At 34.9% G+C, this 22351-nt stretch overlaps 1 protein-coding gene across 1 annotated transcript in view; it reads left to right on the plus strand.

The window, feature by feature from the left end:
- LOC111152227 (eyes shut homolog (Drosophila)) overlaps nt 1–22351 on the plus strand; it is a 1631332-nt gene that overhangs the window by 810845 nt on the left and 798136 nt on the right. Inside the window, 2 exon segments of the mRNA XM_022510634.1 lie at nt 504–628; nt 11537–11661. Coding sequence (XP_022366342.1) covers nt 504–628; nt 11537–11661 — 250 coding nt within the window.

A 22351-nucleotide genomic window follows, 5' to 3' on the forward strand; every position in this document is an offset into this window, starting at 1 on the left:
GTGATGAGTCACTAGATTCTACACCTGAAACTGATATTATACTGTATATTGACTCACTGGAATTTAAGTAAAAACTTAAATATTTGTGAAACATTTTATAAAACTATCAAGGTTTTCACTATTTTAAAAGTTTACTATCATATAATCAACTTTAGTCAATGTTCTCTATTATATAGGCCCAGATACTTTTAATAATACATATGTATCAAGCTACATATACTTGAAATAAAGAAAGAATAAAATTGAAAATGACTGAGCTCTATGATCCCGAGCCAAATTTTGTTTTCCCTCTTTGTTTGTGGTTGTGGTTGTTTTTTGTCAGTACACCTTAATTTCATTGAAAATACTGGTGAATATCAACTAAATTAGCTCTCATAAATCAATCTTAATGAACAACTACTTCACGTGCTTAATTTTATTCAAATTTAACAAATACAAACTCCGTAATATAGACTCATGCATATTATATATACTTTTTTTTTTTTTAAACTTTTCTTTCTTAGATGTCTTCCTGGATTTTCTGGGCAATTTTGTAAAATTAATATAAATGAATGTTCTTCATCACTATGTCTAAAGGGTGCAAAGTGTGAAGATCACATCAATGGATGTATTTGCAAATGTCAACAAGGTAATTATTGAAAAATTATAATCATGATACTTTATACATTTACAAAATATATGTTTATGTATGTATAAATGTGACAATACACTCCACCAATAATGTTGTTGGTTTTCAACTAAGTTTTAAGCAATGTGCACACTTAAAAAATATGAAATGGATGTTTTGTGATACTAGTAAGATACCATATCACTTAGGGTATCAGCAAGAAATCCTAGTGCTGGGGCGCCTGGGTGGCTCAGTGGGTTAGGGCCTCTGCATTCGGCTCAGGTCATGATCTCGGTGTCCTGGGATCGAGCCCCGCATCGGGCTCTCTGCTCTGCTGGGAGCCTGCTTCCTCCTGCCTCTCTGCCTGGTTGTGATTTCTCTCTGTCAAATAAATAAAAAATATTAAAAAAAAAAAAAAGAAATCCTAGTGCTTAGAGTATATCTCATTACAGGTATTTTCTACGTTTATGTAAACTTCATAATCCTGATCATTACATCCATTGTGCCTGGCACACCAGCAAGTCCTTTGTAAATTTTAGCTCTTATTAATATTGACATTATTATTACCTCTAATAATGGTCAATACAGAGATGGACAAGCTGAATAAACTGATTTTATTCAGGGAACAATTTATCATTAATAACTGATGTTTTGGCCATTTCTGCCTTTGGTCATACTCTCCTTAAGTATACATAGATATATTGGGGCATCTGGGTGGCTAAGTCAGTTAAAAGTCTGCCTTTGGCTCAGATCATGATCCCAGGATCCTAGGATTTAGTCCTCTGTCAGGCTCTCTGCTTCTCCCTCTCCCTCTGCCTCCCAATCCCCTTGCTTATGCTTTCTCGCTGTCAAATAAATAAATAAATGAATCTATCTTTTAAAAAGTATACATTGATATAAACAATTTCTGTCTATCTTTTCCCCTCTCTTTCTTCTAGCTTTCAAATTTTGCAGATTTGTTGCTTTCTTCCTGTGTCCTCTGTCACTCATCTTATCCTCAACATTCACGTACATCTACCCAAAAGAAATAGTGAATGCCTGAATTTCCTGGAGAAGTAATAACATCTCAGGAATATATGTGGGGTATATTTTTGGTCACCAGAAAAGAATTCTTTCTTTCTACAGACTCCACAGAGGACTTGAGACAGCTTGAAAATACCCCAGGGTTTTGGGTTTCTGGTTGTTTGGGTCCCTTGAGGGAATGAGAGCCAGGCAGCCTTGTGGGTATTAGGGCTTCTATTGTATATGTGAAGTTATACAAACTGGTGAATACTTATTAACTGAGTATCATTGACATGTTGTTGACAAGTTCAACAGTCACTCAGTGCACTCCTCTGTTTTGGAATACCACATACTGATACTAGGGTTTTTGTTTTTTTTTTTTTTTTGGTCAGATAGAACATATGAAAACATTTCTACCTGAATGTTGAAATAGCCAACTCTACATAAAACTGTAACTCTTGCAGATAAAAGAAGTAGAATAGACATTGCAATTCTCTGATATAAAAATAAAAATGAATACCATTTTAGAAGTTTTGCTTCTCTTAAGCAAAAACATCTTTATTGAAGACTGAACATTTAAAATGCTATAATAGCTACCATAGGCAATGAATGTAACCCTACGAAGACAGTTTAGAAGTAAAGCATCTATGTAAATCATTTTTCCCATATCAGTATATATCTTATAATTGCTAGGTTTATTTTTTTTTCTGATATATATATATCTTACCATTGCTAGATATATAGATATATAAGATATATCTATATCTCTTACCATTGCTAAATTAGTTTTGACGCTCCAGGTTCAGATTTAACTTACTTTAGATTCATTTGGAAGCATGGAGCCATTCTGAAGCAGGTGCAGTATTCAAATGAAGCCCCATTCTAAGTGCTGCTCATTAGTCCATGGTGGAAAGTGGGAGACCTCAAAAATGATATACCCATGCTTGTTGTTAGGTGTTAATCAGAACTTTCTGGTGCTTTTGACTTAAGCCCGAGATTCCTCACAGTCTAGCCACAAAATCAAAATCCAAGTAAGCAACAAATCAAGTAAATGCTTAGAAAACGCTGTGGACACCCTGCCAGACCCTTGTCCCTGCTCCCCAGGGCTCTTTCCCGCCAAGGCTCTTAATCATACCAGCCCATCCTCCCCCAAAGTTATTTAAGGAATAATGGTGCTCTTGAAGTTTACCCTTCCCTTCCTCATTTTCCCTACTAGCATAGTTAGCTGGAGTTTTTTTGATTTGTACAGTTAAATTTACTCTCTGGCGTGCAGTTTTTTAGTTATGACAAATTCATGAAGTTGCATAACTGCCACCACAGCCAGTCATGTAGCCAACCACCATCCCCCAAAATGTGCTGATGCTACCCTTTTCCTCACCCTCAACATATATTGATTTTGACATAATTCTAGTTTTTTTCTTTACCATTTTGGTCCTTGATAATCTACCCATTGCTGAGCTCTTCTTTGTGTTCTGAATTTTAGATTCTAAAAGCCAAATGTGGGGAGTTTATGAACCCCCCACTTATAAACCTATAAGTGTTTATGAAATTATAATTACAGTAACAATATTAGCACCTGCACGCCATGCTATTTTATGTATATTGACTCATTTAGCTTTTATAACAACCTTTTGAAGAGTGTCCTATTTTTAATTCCTTTTACTAATGAGGAAATGGAGTCCAGATTCTTTGGGTAATCTCCCATGGTACATTAGGGGCAAAGCTGAGATTCAGAGCCAGGAAGCCTAGCCTGGTGTTACACACTCATTTCTTATGCTCGCCAAAGAAGGCGTTCACTGAATAGCCACTTCCCAAAAAGTTTCGGTTATGTTAGATGGATAAGTTCTGGATATCTAGTGTACAACACTGTGCCTATGATCAGTAGTACTGTATCATAGACCTAACATTTTGCTCTAAGGATAGATATCATCTTAAATGTTCTAACTATAATAAAAAAATAAATAAAATTGACAACCATTTTTTTTTTTTTTTTTTTTTTTAGATTTTTATTTATTTGTCAGAGAGGGAGAGAGAGCGAGCGAGCACAGGCAGACAGAATAGCAGGCAGAGGAGAAGCAGGCTCCCTGCCGAGCAAGGAGCCCGATGTGGGACTCGATCCCAGGACGCTAGGATCATGACCTGAGCCGAAGGCAGCTGCTTAACCAACTGAGCCACCCAGGTGTCCCGACAACCATTTTTTTAAAAAAAAAAAATTTTTTTTTTTAAAAAAAAGGACCATCACCAGTAAGATCCATCAGTGTTTTGCAGCTTAGATGTTAGCAATTCTAACCGCTATGAGATTTCTTCAGGGAGGTTGTTGCTCACCCACATCTATCTGATTATCTCCTAAAAAGTTTAGTAAGCAAAAACTGAGAACCTATCACTTTTCTGGGTAATTCATATCAATTTGCATTCTCCCAAATGTCATAGAAAGACACAAAGCCTGGCTCATTTGGTTTATACAGGTCTACTCCTCTCTTATCCATGGAGAAAGCCAACCTTCAATAATGCTGATAATTCCTAGGCTGTCGTTTAAATCATGTCATCATCCTTACCTCTCCCATCTACCTGATAGAAACCTACCTTCACTGTTTACTTCCGTCTTTAAATTAGTTAAGCACTATAAACGATTGCCATATTCTATTTTCATCAGTTGGATATCTTAAGTTCACAATGTGTTGCCAATTATCAGAATCCTCATGTCCTCGTGTAACAGCAATTCTTCCTCCGTCATGGTAATCTTGGCTGCCTCTTTCACTGTACCTGCAGGTTTGTGATCTATCCTTTTTTCCCCATCTTCACTACCTGTTAGTCCAAATAGAGACATAAGGCACATGCAATATTCCAAACAAAACACAGTTTCAAAAATTAAATGCCAGTTTGCTCACTAGATTTATCTGTAAAACATAGACAGATTGTTGTGTGAATCACAGACAGGACCACAGGTAGCACAAGCCCCTCCCCTCTCTGTAAGCAGACAAATTAGATTGTTAAACCATTTCCTCCAAGCTAACTAGGTGCAGAGCTGTTCACAGTTGATCTCAGAACTCACTCATCCTCTCTGCATGAGATCATTGTGCAGGTTACAAGCTGAACAGCATTCAGGACAGTCCTGATCACAGAGCTCATCCTCTGCCTATGTAGTGAATTCAATGGCTAGTGAACTCATTTCCATGGAAGTATTAATATAAGCATTCAGATTATTTTATAAGGTAAAACATGCTTTCTTTTTTTTAGCCTCAATAGTCACATTTATAGTGTTATATAAAAATGTTTAACACTCAGTAAGTGAAACCACAGTTATCCCATTAAAAGCAAATTGAAAGTGAAGAGAACAATCTCTGTATTGGAAATGTGAATGCTTCCCCCAGAGTTCTTCTCAGTCCCTGGGGCAGTCTCTGTGCCCACACACTTTTTATACTCAGGAGGGATGTAATAGTGTTTATACAGGTGATGATATAAACTTTGGATACACATTTTGCTCTTAAAATAACATTATTCATTTTGAAACAGAAATGCTGCATCCTTCTTAGGGCAAGGAAACACAGAAACAAACATAGATAGTGTTGGCTGTGAATGCTCACAATTATTTTAAGTCACGGGTATGACTTTTGTATTCAGAACAGAGGCGATACATAATGATCTTTCTTTTTAATCAAGACCCAAGCAAAGTGAAATAATCATTAATATGAAATAAAGAATGTATGCTATTGTATTTTCATGAAGATTTAGATGTAAAAAATAAATTCTACATATTCTAGAGTTAGACTAAGAAAAAATAATTTTAATTTATGTCATTCAATTACCAGATAATACATTAACAGTAAGACAGAATCATTATAGGCTTAGGTTTAATTTTACTTTATTTCCCTAGATTAGATGCAAATCACTTGGTGCTGAGAGGGAAAAGGATATGAAAGTAAAATATATAAATCTTTCAAATAGTGACTTTTATTTTCATCAGTAAACTCAAACTATTATAACTGCTATGTTATGGCAGAGAATGGTAGTATTAAAACTGGTCAATGTTTCTAACTGTATAAGTATTAAAAAACATGTTGCTATCAACTTAAAATTAGTCTAATTTGTTCTTATTTTTATTATAATTTGACATTTAAATTCTATTTTTATTTTATACCTTCATAATTAGATATGATTTATTCTGTAAGCACTTATTTAATTTCTATTATATATGAAATATTAGGTTAGTACTGTGGTTTTAAAATTTGATTACTTTTCTGGAGAGCTAATGAAAACTTCTGGTTTCTTGATTTTGAGCCACTAACAAGTATGTTCTGAATATTTGGTTACATTATTACAAGTGGATATCAAACCTACATGGGATTCAAAGGATGTTTTCTTTTTCTTTGCTTCTAAATCTTAAAAAAAAAAATCTTACCCACTGACTTTTCATTTCTGTTTTATATTCCCTTATCCTCCTCCCCTTTCTTATTATCAGTTGCCCATACCACTACAAGAACATAATCTTATTTACTTATTTTGTTATTATTTTTTACAAAAGAAAACTAATAAAAAAGCATTGTTTACATACATAAACCCTTTCCTCAAATAGCACAGTGCTATGTGTTACTCAGAGAAGCAAGATGATGAGAAAAAACATCTATCTAGAAATTGGGAAGAGTAAGATTCAAATTCCAGCTTTGTGACCTGGTAATTTGGGGATCTTTAACACTATTATAAAAACCCTCTGATTCTCAGTTTCTGATAACATCGTGTGGAAAAAAACCACCTAAAATGTGTAAAGCACTAAATGCAGAATTATAGTTAAGATGTATTATTTTCATATGAGGCAGCTGGAGCCCATTAACCCATGTAAATTTTACTTAACTTTCAAACTATCTCTTTCTTCATTCACAAAATTGGAAAATAGCTTCATTCACAGAGTTTGCTCAACAAGGCATCAGGAACAAATAATAGTCACCAACATTCCTAAAAAAAACTTACTATATTCTATGTTTAGCAATTTGCACAGATTCTTTCATTCAAATCTCACCACAAGTTCTATAAACTTTGAAGTATGTTTATTGTTATTTCCATTTTGCAAGGGCTTTGAAAGATCTCATGACTGCTCAGCTTCCACAGCAAGGAGCCAGATTCTGGCACCTGTGAATATATCACCTCCACCAAAAATGTAAAAAAATAAAAGTTAATTTTGTTCATTATTTATTATGTTGCTAGTTTCTACCTCCCTTCACTACCCGCCCCATTTTTCCCCCCTAATACATATTAAGAAGCTACAAGAGTTTTGAATTCAAAGACTGGCTCCCTGGAAGGAAGTCCAAATCTAATCTAATTATATGTATGTGTGTGTGTGTGTGTGTGTGTGTGTGTGTGTGTGTGTGTATAAAATTGCATATATATTATATATGTTAAATATGAATTCATCATATATATAAAATATATATTAAACATATTTTCTAGAAGCAAGTTAAGTGGTTATTAATAGTTTTCTACTGACCTTTCATAACCCAGAGCACAGAGTTTTGAAATAAAAGACTCAAATTATGATCAGTCTTTGTGTTGAAACATTTTTTGTTATGTAAGTTTCAGATATACAGCTTTATATTTCAATATCTATATACTACAAAATGATCACTACCACAAGTCTAGTTACCACCCATCACCATACAGTTGACCCCCTTCACCCATTCTGCCCACCTCCAACCCCTTTTCCCTCTTTACCAGAAGTCTTTTCTCTATGAGTTTTTGTTCTATTTTCCTTCTTCATTTGTTTTGTTTGTAATTCCACATGAGTGGAAATCATACAGTATTTATCTTTCTCCATTTGACTTATTTTACTTAGCTTAATAGGTCTACTACCAAACCCAAGTTTAGCTACCTGTCCCTTGAAAGGCCATTACTCCAGACTAGTTTTTTATTGGAAAGGAATTGGGGCTCTATTCAGGAGGCTAGCAATCTGGGGAGAAGGCAGACTCTTGTCCAAAAGCCAACTCTGAGGTTTCTGCCTGGCCCAAGGGCTTTTAAAGATGTTTAGGGAAGTTAATCAGCAAAGGGAGTACAGTGGCCTACAACATTTCTTGATTTCATGAAGACTCTCAATGGGGCCAGCTACAAACATTATATCAGTGCTCCAGAACTGAGTGAGGAGGGTCCGGTTTGTATTTCATGATTTGTGAGAAGACTGTTCATTCTACAAAGGAGGGCAAGTTCTGCAGATACACAAAAGAGGGGGGGAATAAAATCTTCTGGGTGACCTAGAAAAAGAAAAACATTTTTCTAGAAAATAGGCTAATCAGAAAGTTGAGCTGCCTTTGAATAGACCTGCTGGGTTCTGTGGCCTGAGAAGGTTCTGGTCCTTCACTCCTCAAGCCCAGTGGTTTGCAAATCTCAAAGAAAATAAATTAGTTCCATTATACAGATCCGGGGACTTAGGTCAGCAAGAAAGGTGTGTTAACTTGAATTAAGTTAACTCTTCAGACTGGTTGGAGTGCTGCTACAGGTTCATCCTTGTTACCAATGGCAAGATTTCATTCTTCTTTATGGCTGAGTTGTATCCCCTTGTATAAATATACCTCATATTCTTTAACCATTCATCCTTTTAGTTTAATGGTTGGTTGGCACTCAGCATCCAGTCCTGTCTGCTATGGTTTCTGTATTACAAAGACAAGAAAACAACAATATCTAGATGTCACTTGAAGCTGATGTTGTGCATATAAATTGAGTTCCAACTATAATAAACATACCTGAAATTTTGAGGATGTAGTGGAAGTCATTTCTAGGTATCTTAGCAATTTCAGCTGGTAGGTAAGTTTATGGACACGTGAGATTTTCTGAGTCTCTGACTTTATGTGTATTAAAATGCAGAACCATCAGGAATGGCACTGAGACTCTGTAATCCAATGTCTAATCACTAGCTTCAGACTAGGAAGAGACAGCAAGAGAGACTGTGCCAGCAGATTCCTAGTAATCCAGCTTCCCTGTATTAGTGCAGAGAGTGCTTAAATTGAATAATTCTAATGGTGGCTTTTATATTTCTCAATTTCCTCATTATGGGAGAAGTGGCATCACCCAGAGAGTCCTGTGTGTGGTTTTTGGAGTTACTCCTACAGCCCTTCCTTCTAATAATTTTGTAAATGTTTTGTTCTGTCTTTAAGACTCCTTCCTTAAATACCTAGAGTGGTTCTTGTTTCCTGTTCTAAATCTTAACTAACTTATTTTCTATCCTAGTTTGTTGTTTTTGACCAAGATATTTTTAATGTTCCCCCTCAGCTTAACTATACTGTAGACAGGCTTCATGACTTCAAGTCCCTGACTTCCATTTCTTTAGAGCATTTACTTTAGAAAACTTGTAACTTTTTTCTATGCCCCTTTGAGATGTGAACATTCTTTCAGCCTTTTGTCAATTTTACAACCCAGAAATGTTTTTCTAGAGCACCTGGGAGTCATCCCTCTGAAATGTAATTACAGAAGGAGATAGGGTCCCCCTCTGACCCCCCACCAGACTCTGTGAGAAGCTAGGAGCCTATTGCCAATAAGTGAGAGTTACCAAACAAAGATGTCCTCAGCACATTGACCAACCTCCCCCCAGCCCAATATCTTCCAGTATTTTCGCATTAGCTCACTCCAGCTTTTGAAAATTCTCCCACCTGTCTTTGGTTCCGTGCAGTTAAATTCAATCTCTTTCTCCTGTTTCAATAATCTCTCTCCTTTTTACTGGAATACTCTTGAATAAAGTCTTCCTTGTCTTTTTAACTAAGAATGATGATTTTTTTTCTTTTACAGTTCCCATCTTTTGGCTTAAAGTTTTACAATGCCCTTCATAGTATTAGAAGCAAGAAGAAAATTACATCATCATATTTAATTGTTTAAGCTATATTGTGAATTGTTTTATTCACTCAAAAGAATATACAATGAAGGAATATTTGTTTTAAAAAATAATATAGTAAACATTTGTGTATCTCCCATTTGCTTTAAGGAACAAAATATTAGCAATAATTCCAGCCTCTTCTATAGTCCTCACTGAACACATCAATATTATCCCACCATATTCTGAACTTTATATTCAACATTCTCTTAGTGTTCCTTAGAACTTTATTATATATATATACATGTATATGTCTAAGCAATGTTACTAAGCTTGCATGTATTTGATTTTTATAAGAATAGTTATCAGAATGTAAGCATTTTTATAGAATATGCTTTTATGCTTCACAATATGTTATGAGATTCAACCATGTGAGTGACTGGTCATGATGGCTTTTTATAAGCTCTGCAAAAATGTTTTTTCTGTATCACCTTTTATAGCCTCTGTAGTAGAGATGCCTACAGAATCAACCTAGCATATGAAAGCATTACAAAGTGAAAAGAGTCTTGGATGTGATTTTGGTAAAATTAGTCTTTTGGCAGCTCCTTCTAAGTTTGATCTGGACTTTGCCAAATCTTTTAAACTTGTGCCTTGTTTTTCTTCTTAAAATGTTAGATTGCCCTAAATCATTTCTAAGCACCCCAGGATACTTATGTAATTTTTCTCTTACAATTTATCGGGGAAGAACAGTAAGAATAGGTTGCTAAGTAGGAACAAGAATAAAAACCCATTTCCAATAGCCAGAGTTCAGATTAAGTCCTGTTGGATAATACATAGAAAAATAAAGCTTATTTTAAGATTTTATCATTGAGAGAGAGAGACAGACAGAGATTGCATGAGTGGAACTGGATGGTAGGTGCAGAAGGAGAGAGAGAAGCAGACTTCCCGCCAAGCAGGGAGTCTGACATGACCGAAGACTCATCCCAGGACCCTGGGATCATGACCCTGAGCCAAAGGCAGACACTTAACCAACATTAACCAACTGAGTCACCCAGACACCCCAGAAAAATAAAGTTTTAAAAGCTAGTAACAGCTGCCTCTAAAAACATTTATCCCTATGTAAAATAGTGTATTTAAGTTAACATATTCTTAAACATATTAAGAATCATTATAAATAGATCCTTCATAGAAAAGAATCAATGGTTTCTAAAAAATGTTCTTAATGGGTACCTAGTAAACCGTAGTTTGGATATTATCTTTTGGATAGTTTAGCCATGTTGGTTGCTAGGTTGGTGATAAAATAATGGAAAAAGCCAAAAAAAAAAAAAAAAAAAAAGACAAACACACAGTGTGTTCGTATAGAAAATTAGATCATTATGTTTAAAGAGAATTCTTATAGCTTATAGTCAGCTGAACATAGACATATTATTTATATTCTGTGGAATCACAGCTTAAGAAATACTAACTATAAAATGTTACAAGTATTATAAGAAAGCATTTTATATCTGGAAAAGTAGAGCAGTTGCTTTCCTCTGGATTTAAGATTCATACTAAATGGAAGTAAGCGGGCGCCTGGGTGACTCAGTCCACTAATCTTCTGCCTATGGTTCAGGTCATGATCCCAGGGTCCTGGGATTGGGTCCCACGTCAGGCTCCCTGCTCAGCAGAGAGCCTACTTCTCCCTCTCCCTCTGCTGCTCCCTTGTTTGTGCTTGCTCTCTCTCTCTCTCTCTCTGTCAAACAAAGTCTTTAAAAATTAATAAATTAATGGAAGTATAGAGTGTGCTTATACCATTGCCTTCTATATATTTATTCCAAGGTAAAATAAACAAAGATATTTGGATATGTAATGTAATATAATTCAATAGATACAAGCCGAAACTTTATTTTATAGACACTTGCTTCCATTTTTACATAACTATGTAATTTTAGGGGAAGTTATTTATCTTCTGTAAGTTTAATTTTCTCATCTACTGAATAGAGATTGTAATAATAGTTACCTGATAGAATGATTATGAAGATAAACTGTGATAATTTATATAGAATACCAAGTCCAATTATAAGAATAGGTAGAGTATATATAAACTATATAAAAGCTATTATGATTATTTTTAAAAATTGAGTATATGCTTTGTGTTACAGGACAGTCAGGACATCACTATGAGCATGGACTTGAAGAGTGCATTTCCAACTTATGTGTTCATGGAATATGCGCAGAAAATGAACCTGGCCTTGGCTCAACATGTTTACGCATATCTGGATTTGTGGTAAAGATTATTGATGGTTTTGTTGTGATACTTTTTCCCGTGTCTTTAAAATTCAGTAAGTAATAGAAAATTATCTGGTGGAAATTAGGTTGGAGAAGTCAGTATTAGCGTTTTTCTCTTTCTCTGACTGTGCATACTCCTTCTCGGCATTTCCCTTTCCCTTCTTGTCCATTCATCACATGTACCCTCAGCCTTTCCTTTCAGGAGAAAAGCATTCTGATAAATTGATTCTCACTAAGGTGCAAGTCACTTAATGTATTGTCCTTTAATGTTTTAATGCATTTGGAAGGAGGATGCCAGTAGAGGAATTACTTAATATTGTCAGAGTCTTGACAGAACTTCTGTTTTGCCCAAGGACATAGCACTGCTTCCAGAGTTGGGCTCAGAGTATTGTATGTCCAAGGAGGACTAATCTGCTTTCTTTGCAAGTCTGGACTGATCTGAACTCCATTAACACTAGAATGGACTTACCTTGGTAGAAGTGTCTCTATTAAAAGATAGCTTCTGACCACAATCTTCATTAAAACTGACCACAGTACATGAATATAGTAAGGGAAAAGCAAGCAGTTGGCAAGACTGTGATGTCACGAATTTTAAATGTATATTTATACATATCATTAAAAGACCAGTCTAAAATGATATAAAGGCTAAGTAGTTAGAGAGGACAGTCAGGTGACCCAGTGCAAGATTAAGGAATCAGACTTAAAGGGAAGGCGAGACCTGCCTATTGGCTAAAAAAATGCGTAAGTATGAATAGAATCAGATGCTCAGAGCTGGAAGATGAGAAAGGAATGGTCAGAAGCAGGAGTCTCCATAAGTAGTTAAGGAATTATATAGAAAAATGGTCAATAACTGTCATCGGAACAAAATAATATGAGAAAATCTGGGCTTAAGTCAGATACTTTTCCCTTTCAAAGGGTATTCCCAAGGTTCATTTGTCTGAGAGAGCTTATCTGAGAAATAAACTAAATAGAACTGTCACCTTCCTTTTTCTTCCAGTCCTCCCCTCCTGGCTTTGCCCTGGGAAAGGTTTTTTCCTAGTGATCACAGAAAGATGATCTTTGAGGAAGAATTTCAGCACCCTGACACCTGGATATGGGAGGGACTTGCAAGAAACTGATTTTATGATGCCTCAGATTATACCAATAATGGCTTCCTTAAAGAATCAGTAGAAAGGAAAAGATTGAAATAAATCCTTTATTTGAATTCTCCTGCCAGTACAGACTGATAGATGGAAACCTAAATAATTAAAAAATAAATGCTCATTTTATAATTTTTTTTATTGAACACAAAGAATTTATTGCCAAGTATCCTTAAAATTCCTTTCAGGGACACCTGGGTGGCTCAGTCAGTTAAGTGTCTGCCTTTGGCACAGGTCATGATCCCAGGGTTCTGGGATAGAGTCCCTCATGAGGCTCCCTGCTCAGCTGAGAGCCTGCTTCTCCCTCTGCCTCCTGCTCCTCCTGCTTGTACACACTCCCTCCGGCAAATAAATAAGTAAAATCTTAAAAAGAAATTCCTTTCAGTAGTTAATCCCCAGGATATATGCTTTCACACTGGAATATGAATCAACTAAAACTTATGCTATCTCGGGGCACCTAGTTGGCTCAGTCAGTTAAGCATCCAACTCTTGACTTCCGCTCAGGTCATGATTTCAGGGTCCTGGAACTGAGGCCCACATTAGGCTTTGCTCTCCATGAGGAGTCTGCCTGAGATTCTCTCTCTCCCTCTGCCTCTACCCCTCACCCCACTTGCACTCTCTCTCTCAAAATAAATAAATAAAATCTTTTAAAAAAAACTTGTGCTATCTCTTTTAATAAAAAAACATCAAATCTGAAGGATAAGTACATTAGCATATATTGAAAATACAAAAATCTTAAAAAATATGTAGTTTTAGGGACACCTGGGTGGCTCAGTTGGTTAAGCAGCTGACTTCGGCTCAGGTCATGATCCCAGCGTCCTGGGATCGAGTCCCACATCGGGCTCCTTGCTCGGCGGGGAGCCTGCTTCTCCCTTTGCCTCTGCCTGCCATCCTGTCTGCCTATGCTCGTGCTCTCTCTCTCTGACAAATAAATAAATAAAAAAATAATATCTTTATAAAAAAAAAATGTAGTTTTATAAAACCTCAAGTCTACTAAATGGAAGGAAGTATTATAGATATAATAATCTATATTTTAGTAAGGCATTTAGTAAATTAATTTGAAATTGATATTTTTAGTTACTCAAATATCTGCAAGGTAAAATAGAACTTAAAAAACTTACAATCATAAGAGATACTGTCTGTATAAAAAGCTATAAAGAGATTCTACTTAGTGTATTAGTTATGTTCTAAAATGCTTAGAAAATATAGAAAAAATTTGATTTATTGAAAAAGAATTTAATGTTTAAATGTTATGCATATCACAGACATTTAAAATTAGATATACTTAAAGATATACCCTTGTAAATAGTACATAAATTATTAATTGGAACAAATATCAAAACATTTTGAAGAACTATAGGAGAATCAAAGAAAATCTTTAAAGTCTTTGTTGGAATGAGAGAAATATTAGTACCAAGTTAGAATCATAAATATTGAAATAAAAGAGTAGAATGAAAAAACTATTCTGAAAACAGGTATGGTAATTGCCTAAGATCACTGGAAAAATCACCTTTCAGATTTCCTTTCTCCCTTTTCCAACTAATCCTGAGAGTAAATGGAATTAAAAAAAAAAAAAAAAAAGAATCATAATCATGGTGAAATGTCAAACTTCATTGGTTTCTTATATTTTTAAAAAAAGTAATGTCATTCACAGAAAGATATAAAATTTGAGAGAACCTCAAGAAACAAAGCAGTTAGATGGATTAAAAGACAAGTAAATTGCTTTGTTTTAGGATTAAGTATTATGTGTGCATGTTTAGTGAACATGAAAACAGTGATCCTAGGAAATATGGACAATTCACAGGATGTAGGTCATGGCATTCTACCAGCAGAATAGATGGAAAGAGACTAAATAAAATATTTAGAATAAATATTTAGAATAAAATGCCCACTCTGATAGGCAGTGAGCTCAAGCAGGTATAATTTTAGTATCCTTAAGAGCACAGAATATAATGTTTTTATTTTTGTCATCATTGCTGGGTTGTTTTATCAGTATCTTAACATATTAATCATAGTTGTTTTAAATTTCTAGTCTGATAATTGCAAAATATCTTGCATATCTGAGCCTGGTTTTGGTGCTTTCTCTTCAAATTGTACTTTTCATCTTGTGGTATGCCTTATAATTTTATAGTTATAGGCAGACATGATGTGTTGGATATAAGTAACTAATGTAAGTAGATCTTTGGTATAAGACTGTTTTTATCTGGCTAGGAATCAAGCCATGTTTACTATTTGCTGTTGCTACAGATGTCACAGGCTATATTTTCTCCTGATATCCTTGTTTGGTCTCCCCTGTAACCATTGGGTTTTCTTAGGACTTCCTCGGTAGACCTGAGGTGTCTGTCTCTTTCAGTTATAACCCTTTGTTATTATAAAGGAGTCCTATTGATATTGTTAAGGTGTGGAGGGAGGGGAAGCTTTCAACAGTTCCATGACTAGGTCTCAGTCTTTCAGTGACTCTGTGTCTTACTTCTGGGCTGTGACCTTCACATGTTCTGCTCAGTCTACCTTGCCCTTATATGTGACAAGAAAGCTGCATGGAGCTAGAATTGAGTATTTCCTTTCTCCCAGATTGATTAGGCTCTGCTAAGATCATTCTTCTTCAGGTCAGGACTTGTTAAGAACAACATAATGTTCTGGGAGTATTTCAAAGCAGCTCTTCTCTCCCTTTACTGGAAGTATAGAGGGACTTTTCTCCCATCTTTATTGAGAGAACCTGGTAGAATTCCTGGAGGTAAAACTAATGAAAGTATGGAGGATCCCCTATGACTGGATACCTCTGGAGTTCTTAGCTCTCAAGATTGTCCACACTGGACCTCCAGCATTCTGACAATTACATACTGGTACTGGCTCTAGCTGTGGTTTCTGCTTCTGAGTTTCTGCTCTGCTGAGCTGTGATTCTCTGTATCTGCCCAACTGTCCCACCCATCTGACAGAGAGCAGTTTGCTCTGTGACCTCAGTTCTCTGACAGATCTAAGAAGAGTTCTTGATTGTTACTTTATATAACTTTTTGTGTTTTTGAAGAAGGGAGAGATGATTTACAAGCTTCTCACAAGCTAGACCAAAATTCAAAATCTTATGATTGTTTTTAAGAATGAAAGGACTTATGAATATATTTAATAAGGAAAATAAATGAATTTTCCTTCATTCATGAAATTCAATGTGTCTTTTAAGAAAACTGATTTCCTTATTCTAATTACATTTCCCAGGTAACAATCAAATGATTGTTCTATTTTCCAAAGCTGCTAGAGATTTTCATGGAATGCTTAAAAGATGCCAATTCAGCTGGCAATCAGATTCGCCACTAGCATAGAGAAAATAAATTATCTTGCACAAATATGTATTCCACTTGACACAGCATCACATGTGATCTCTGTTAAAATGCATTACAATATATCAAATTACTGGGAATATCTGAGCATTGGATTTCTGATTATAATGATACAGCAAAACTTATAAGCCTTTTATTGAAGCCTTTTATTGAAATAACTTGTAGGAATTCTCTTTACATTAAGTCTGTTTATTTTAACCTAAACTTCTCTCTGATGTCCTTCTTCAAACAGATCTTCAGAAAGATGCCACATTCTATGTTCCTTCTATTTAAGCTATTTTAAAAACCCTCACTAATTATGTAGTCATATAAAAATGTTAACTCAGCTGTATGTTTGCAAGATTAGAGAAAATTATATTACTACAATTATTATTTGTTTGATAATGAAGAGTAATGTGTGAAGTGAATAGTCACTACTTGACAGGGGGATGGTAATCTATTTTTTTCTTTATTTCAGAAAATTAATTTTTGGTAGATAACATTAAAGACTTGAACTCTCAGGTTTTTATAATGTTTAGAGCTGTGATAATCTCCGACAAACTGATCATTAGTGTAGATTGTTCTTTTTCGCAGATCCAATTGTAAAAATGAATCGAAACATTAAAGGACTTACATTATTCTAAAATTCAACTGCTCTGTAAAAGAATTTAAGTGACAGAACATAATTTATTGGATGTCCTAGGTTTGTTAAGAAAATTCAAGACAAATGATCTTCCTCACTTTTTAGTTTGATCAGCATTGTTCATTTCTTCCTCAGTAAATGAATTTCTACCAAACAATATTGATCCATACATTAACTGGTGACTGTCAATGGTCATACTATTGCATTTTGCAAATGATAGTCAATAAAAGTGTTAATAGCATTCTTTAAATTAAAATGGATTTTTATGTTGTCTAGAAACTATATTTGTATGCAACAAAATGGGGGGGAAGGAAAAATCTATTTTCTGAATGAGAAGAAAATGCTCGAGCTCTATAGCAGTACCGACTATTTGCAATATCTGATTTTTAAATGTCATCTTCAAAACAGACCTAAAAAACAATACACAGTATAGCAAGACATATTGTTTGATTTGATGTTTATCCCTGGTTCTGGTGCTTATTTTTAATGATATAAAGTCACTGATAAAGTTAATAAATATTTACAAGTATTTACTGTGTTCAAGATCCCAAGATTCATCCTATTAAATAATTAAAATGTATGTGTTTCCATATAGGAAGTAAGCAAAATTGCAGTGCTTAAATTCATAGTTCCTTTTTTTAAAAGAGGTGTTTTATTGCTTTGACATTTATTCATATTTGAGCTCAAATTATTGATATATTTGATTAGTCAAAACACATCTAAAAAATAAAAACCCAAAACATTCTTTGGACACTCACCATAGCAAAATACTTGAAAGGCATATATACACGAATACACACTATTCTTACATTCTAATTATGGAAAAGAGGACAGGTCCATTTGTAGACACTTGAATGCACAAACAAACAAAAACAATGCTCCTTTAAAGGAAATTTGATGCTTTGCCTTAACATATTATGAGCATATATCGTGTCCAGAGCACTATACGAGATCCTCAAATAAAAATTCATTAGTTTGCATTTCTTACCAAAAGAAAGTTTTCATCTGAGTGGAGACAGATGTGTAGGGGATAATACAGCAGTCATCAGTGGGTTCAAAATGCAGGAAACTGTATGCTGAAGGAAATGAAGACATTAACTAAGATACAGTTTATATAGTACTAAGGTTAAAAATAATAAGACAACTGACAAACCCTGAGTAAAGGATTCATTAGAAGAGCTTTCTCAAGGACAAAGATTATGACTTCCTCTCAAGATTAGAAAGGTTAAGTCTTAACCAAAAATGTTAAGTCTTCATCTGTACCTCATATTGGAAGCCTACACTGAGGGATTGCTCAGTATTGCTAATGAGAATGCTAAACATATAATAACCAGTTTTTAAAAATCTGCTTATCGGGACTAGTTTCACTGTAAACAGAGATGTGTGCCCTAAGCATTTTAAGCAATACAGTAACTTAGTAGTTTATAACCCAAGGTGTTTATTGGCTTTGGAGGAGGGAAGGTGCAAATCTGAATAAAAACATGTATTTTAACAATGCAAAGGGGCGCCTGGGTGGCTCAGTGGGTTAAAGCCTCTGCCTTCAGCTCAGGTCATGATCTCAGGGTCCTGGGATCAAGCCCCGCATTCGGCTCTCTGCTCAGCGTGGAGCCTGCTTCCCTTTTTCTCTCTCTGCCTGCCTCTCTGCCTACTTGTGATCTCTCTCCCTCTGTCAAATAAATAAATAAAATCTTTTAAAAAATGCAAAGAGGATACCCTCTGTATTAAATAAATATAGTTTGTTATGAGAAATGCAGTTTAAATATTTTCAGAAATATAATATTGAAAATAGCAACTTGTCCTACAATTTATATAATAGACATGTAGCACAGCCATTATGCACAATCTAAATCTCTCAGAATAGCCATTAATATTGATAAATGAAATACAGTAGAATTATGATTATCCTCTTGAGCTATTTAGAAAATATGGGTAATGGTTGTCCACCCCTTATCTTTATGTGTGTTTTGTTTAAACATGGCTAGCAGAGTAATGTTTATATTTTCATAGAAACTTAGAATATATTTCTGCTACAGAAGAGAATAGGCTTGATATTTTAGACCCCAGTTAGATGGAAATTTCTTTGAGCCTCAGTTTCCAAATCTATAGCATGAGGCTGCAAAATCACTAAAGATAACATTGTTAGTCCATTGGAGAGTTGGCAACAGAATTTTATTTTTTTTTAAGATTTATTTATTTATTTTAGAGAAGGAGAGATTGAGAGAGCATACAAGCGGGAGGAGCAGAGGGAGAAGGAGAGAAAATCTCAAACAGACTTTGTGCTGAGTGTGGAGCCTGAGGTGGAGCTCAATCACACTACCCTGTGATCACAACCTGAGCCAAAACCAAGAATCAGACACTGTGCCACCCAGGTGCCCTGGGAACAGATTTTTTAATGCCCATACTTACAAACTGGTATTCTTTCCTCTACACCATACCTTTTATTTGCTTATTATTGAGATAAATACCTCCATGCTATATTGGTGGGGGTGTGGTAGAAGATATTATTGAACTACTTTTCAAAATAAAAGTGTAGGCTGAATCCATTCCATAGCTTCCCCCACTACCAACATCCCCCCACCACCAACATCCCCCCACCAGAATTGTTATAATTGAAGAGCAACATTATTATCCAAAGTCTGTAGTTTACATTAGGGTTAATTCTTGGTGTTGTACATTCTATGGGTTTTGATAAATGAATAATGATATGTATCCACCATTATAGTACCATATGAAGTGTTTTCACTGCCCCGAAAATCCCGCAATTTACTTATTCATACCTCTCACCCCTCTAATTCTCAGTGATCAATGATCTTTTTTATTGTCTCCTTGGCTTCTCTTTTTCCAGGATGTCATATAGTTAGAATAATAAAATAGCCATTTTAGATTAGTTTTTTTCATTTCATAATATGCATTTACATTTCTCCCATGCCTTTTAATACCTTAATAGCTCATTTCTTTTTAGTTCTGAATAATATTCCATTAACTGGATGTACCACAATTTATCTATGCTCCTGCAAAAGTACATCTTGGTTGCTTCCATGTTTTGGCAATTATAAATAAAGCTGACATATACATCTGTGTGCAGGTTTTAGTGCATTCATAAGTTTTTGATTCATTTCAGTAAACACTGGGGAATGGGCAATTGCTGAGTTGTGTGAAAAAGTGTGGCTACTTATATCAGAAACTGCCACTGTCTTCTAAAATGCTGTACCATTTCCAATTTTCATAAGCAACTAGGTATAATTTGTTTTCATAGCAATTGCAAAAACTGTAATTCAACTGTTTTGTGTCTCTATATTTAATATGTGAACAGACTCTCCCCTCCACCCCTCCTTTTCCTGTCCCTCCTCTTGTCTCCACCCTGTTCTGTTCTCTCCTCTCCAATAAAGCTCCATTAGAACAGTAACTATGCACATCTTATTGCCTCTTTTCTCCACATGGATACTGCATAGATTCATTCTAAATAAATATTTACCAAATGAACAAGAACATGGGTAAGACTATAAATATTTTGGTGTTTAACATTAAATAAATTTTCAGTACAGATTAGATGCAGTGCCATCCACCATTAAAGATATAAATCTTTTCGATACTAATAAAATGATGTAAAATATAAATATATGATGTAAATGATGTAAAATATAAAGAGCCATAAGATACCAGCAAAGTTAGTTATCATTGGTGAAGCAGTAACTATTTGCCAGACTAAGTATTTTGGATGCATTGCCTCATTTAATGTTTAAAAAATGTTGTGACATAAGAATCATTGTTATCCCTATTTTACAGATATGGAAATAAAGAGGTTAAAGCATTTATGTATAGCTAGTAGATCAGAAAAGGTTCTATTCTGCATTCCACTCTAGTTCTAGCTGTTCTTACCATGAGCTATTGCTCAAATTTCTCTTGGCAAACACAGTCATACTAAAAAGGATTTAACTCCTATAATTTCTTCAAAAATTCTTTTATATTTTTACACCAAAATTTCTTATTTCACATGGTTTTTACATTATAACAAATGGGACTGTGCATTTTACATCTGCCAGTTTAATCTATAAATAATTAAATGCAGGCTAAGCAGCAGGAGGAAATATGATAACACACATCTACTGCATTTTTTTTTTTTGTGATAAACACCAATCTCTCTGTTTCCCTGCTTTTTTCTGGTATTGCCACTGAAAACAGTAGGATTTTACAGCTTCCCATGTGGCCTAGAAGTCTTCTTTAATTCATAATCAATGCACCTGGTTTAGCTTTTTTTTCCCCTTTAATTAAAAATAAATGAAACTAAGAAAAGAGTCAATCTATAGGGAAGAATAAGACCTGTTGCTTTCCCTCTCCATGCAGCTCAGGGACACAAATGCTCAGCACAGCATATTTTGCTTGCTGCATTTGATTTATTTTAGATGTTGTTTGTATCCTTGTACCATAGGGCTTGATTTTTTTTGGTCTTACCTTATGTAACTGTTTTCATATCATTTGCACTGCATTTCCCAAATAAGGGGAGGACTGTATGCATAGTCTCAGAATGTGAAAACCAACTACAAACCATGCTAACTATAAGCCTAACCCACTTCAGTCTGAAGGGAGAGAGAACATGTATTGTCCCAGTGTGTTATAGAAAATAGATGGCCTTAGTAGTGTCCAGAAACCATCCTGTTTAATGCTTTAAAATGAAAATTGCACCTTTGTGTTTTAAAGGATATGCATGAAGAAAAGTATAAAATCACCAATATTGTGATGAATCATGTGTCACACACACACAACTGTGGCTATCCGGTTGGCATATAATAGCAGCCCAAAGAGAGATGGACAAATGATATTTATTAACAAATGTGTTTTGATAAAGACATGTACAAGATGCTATAGATGTCAAAGGTAGAGAGTCCCACTTCATTAAATTGGTTCAGAAAAGAGTTCCAACAGGAGAACAAGCCTGAACAACAAGTGTGACAAGTATGATTTGGTGTAGATTGAAGTTGCCACACAGACAATAGGAATGGAAGATTGCAAGTTATTTACAAGGAGTGCAAGTGGAAGGATATGAAGGTGAAGTATTTTAAAAGACTATGTTATTACACATATTCTTTTAGCACTTAGTATATGTATATTATTGGACTTAGATTAATAGAACTATTTGAAATGTGATTTAAGGAGTTGAACAAGAGGAGATAAAACATGAATAGAAACAACTATAACACAGATTAGAAAGAGATTAGTGGCATAGGTATAAACAAATAAGAATTATATGGATTCAGAAGATGAAAACATCATTTCCATTGCAGGCATTAGGAAATGAATCATGAAATAAATGTCTTTCCTCATGAACAGTAAGTGGAACATTCTGTGACTGGGGAAAGATGCCCTAAACAGTACATGTATTTAGGGTCAGAAATAAAGTTTTAACTTTCTGGTTGCCAGCTTTCAAATGACAACTAGGGAATCCTGGATGTTTACCTTGGCAAACCTATAGTTATCTATTAGTTTTATCAGTTCTTCCTGAAATAGTAAATTAACCCAGCGCATTTGACTTCTGAGATGTCTTGATGGCCCTTTTCCTAGTACTTGTACCTACCGGACTCTGAGTCAGGGATCAGA

This window comes from Enhydra lutris, unplaced genomic scaffold, assembly GCF_002288905.1.
Source record: "Enhydra lutris kenyoni isolate GAN:26980312 unplaced genomic scaffold, ASM228890v2 scaffoldscaffold28, whole genome shotgun sequence".
NCBI classification, from domain to species: Eukaryota; Metazoa; Chordata; class Mammalia; order Carnivora; family Mustelidae; genus Enhydra; species Enhydra lutris.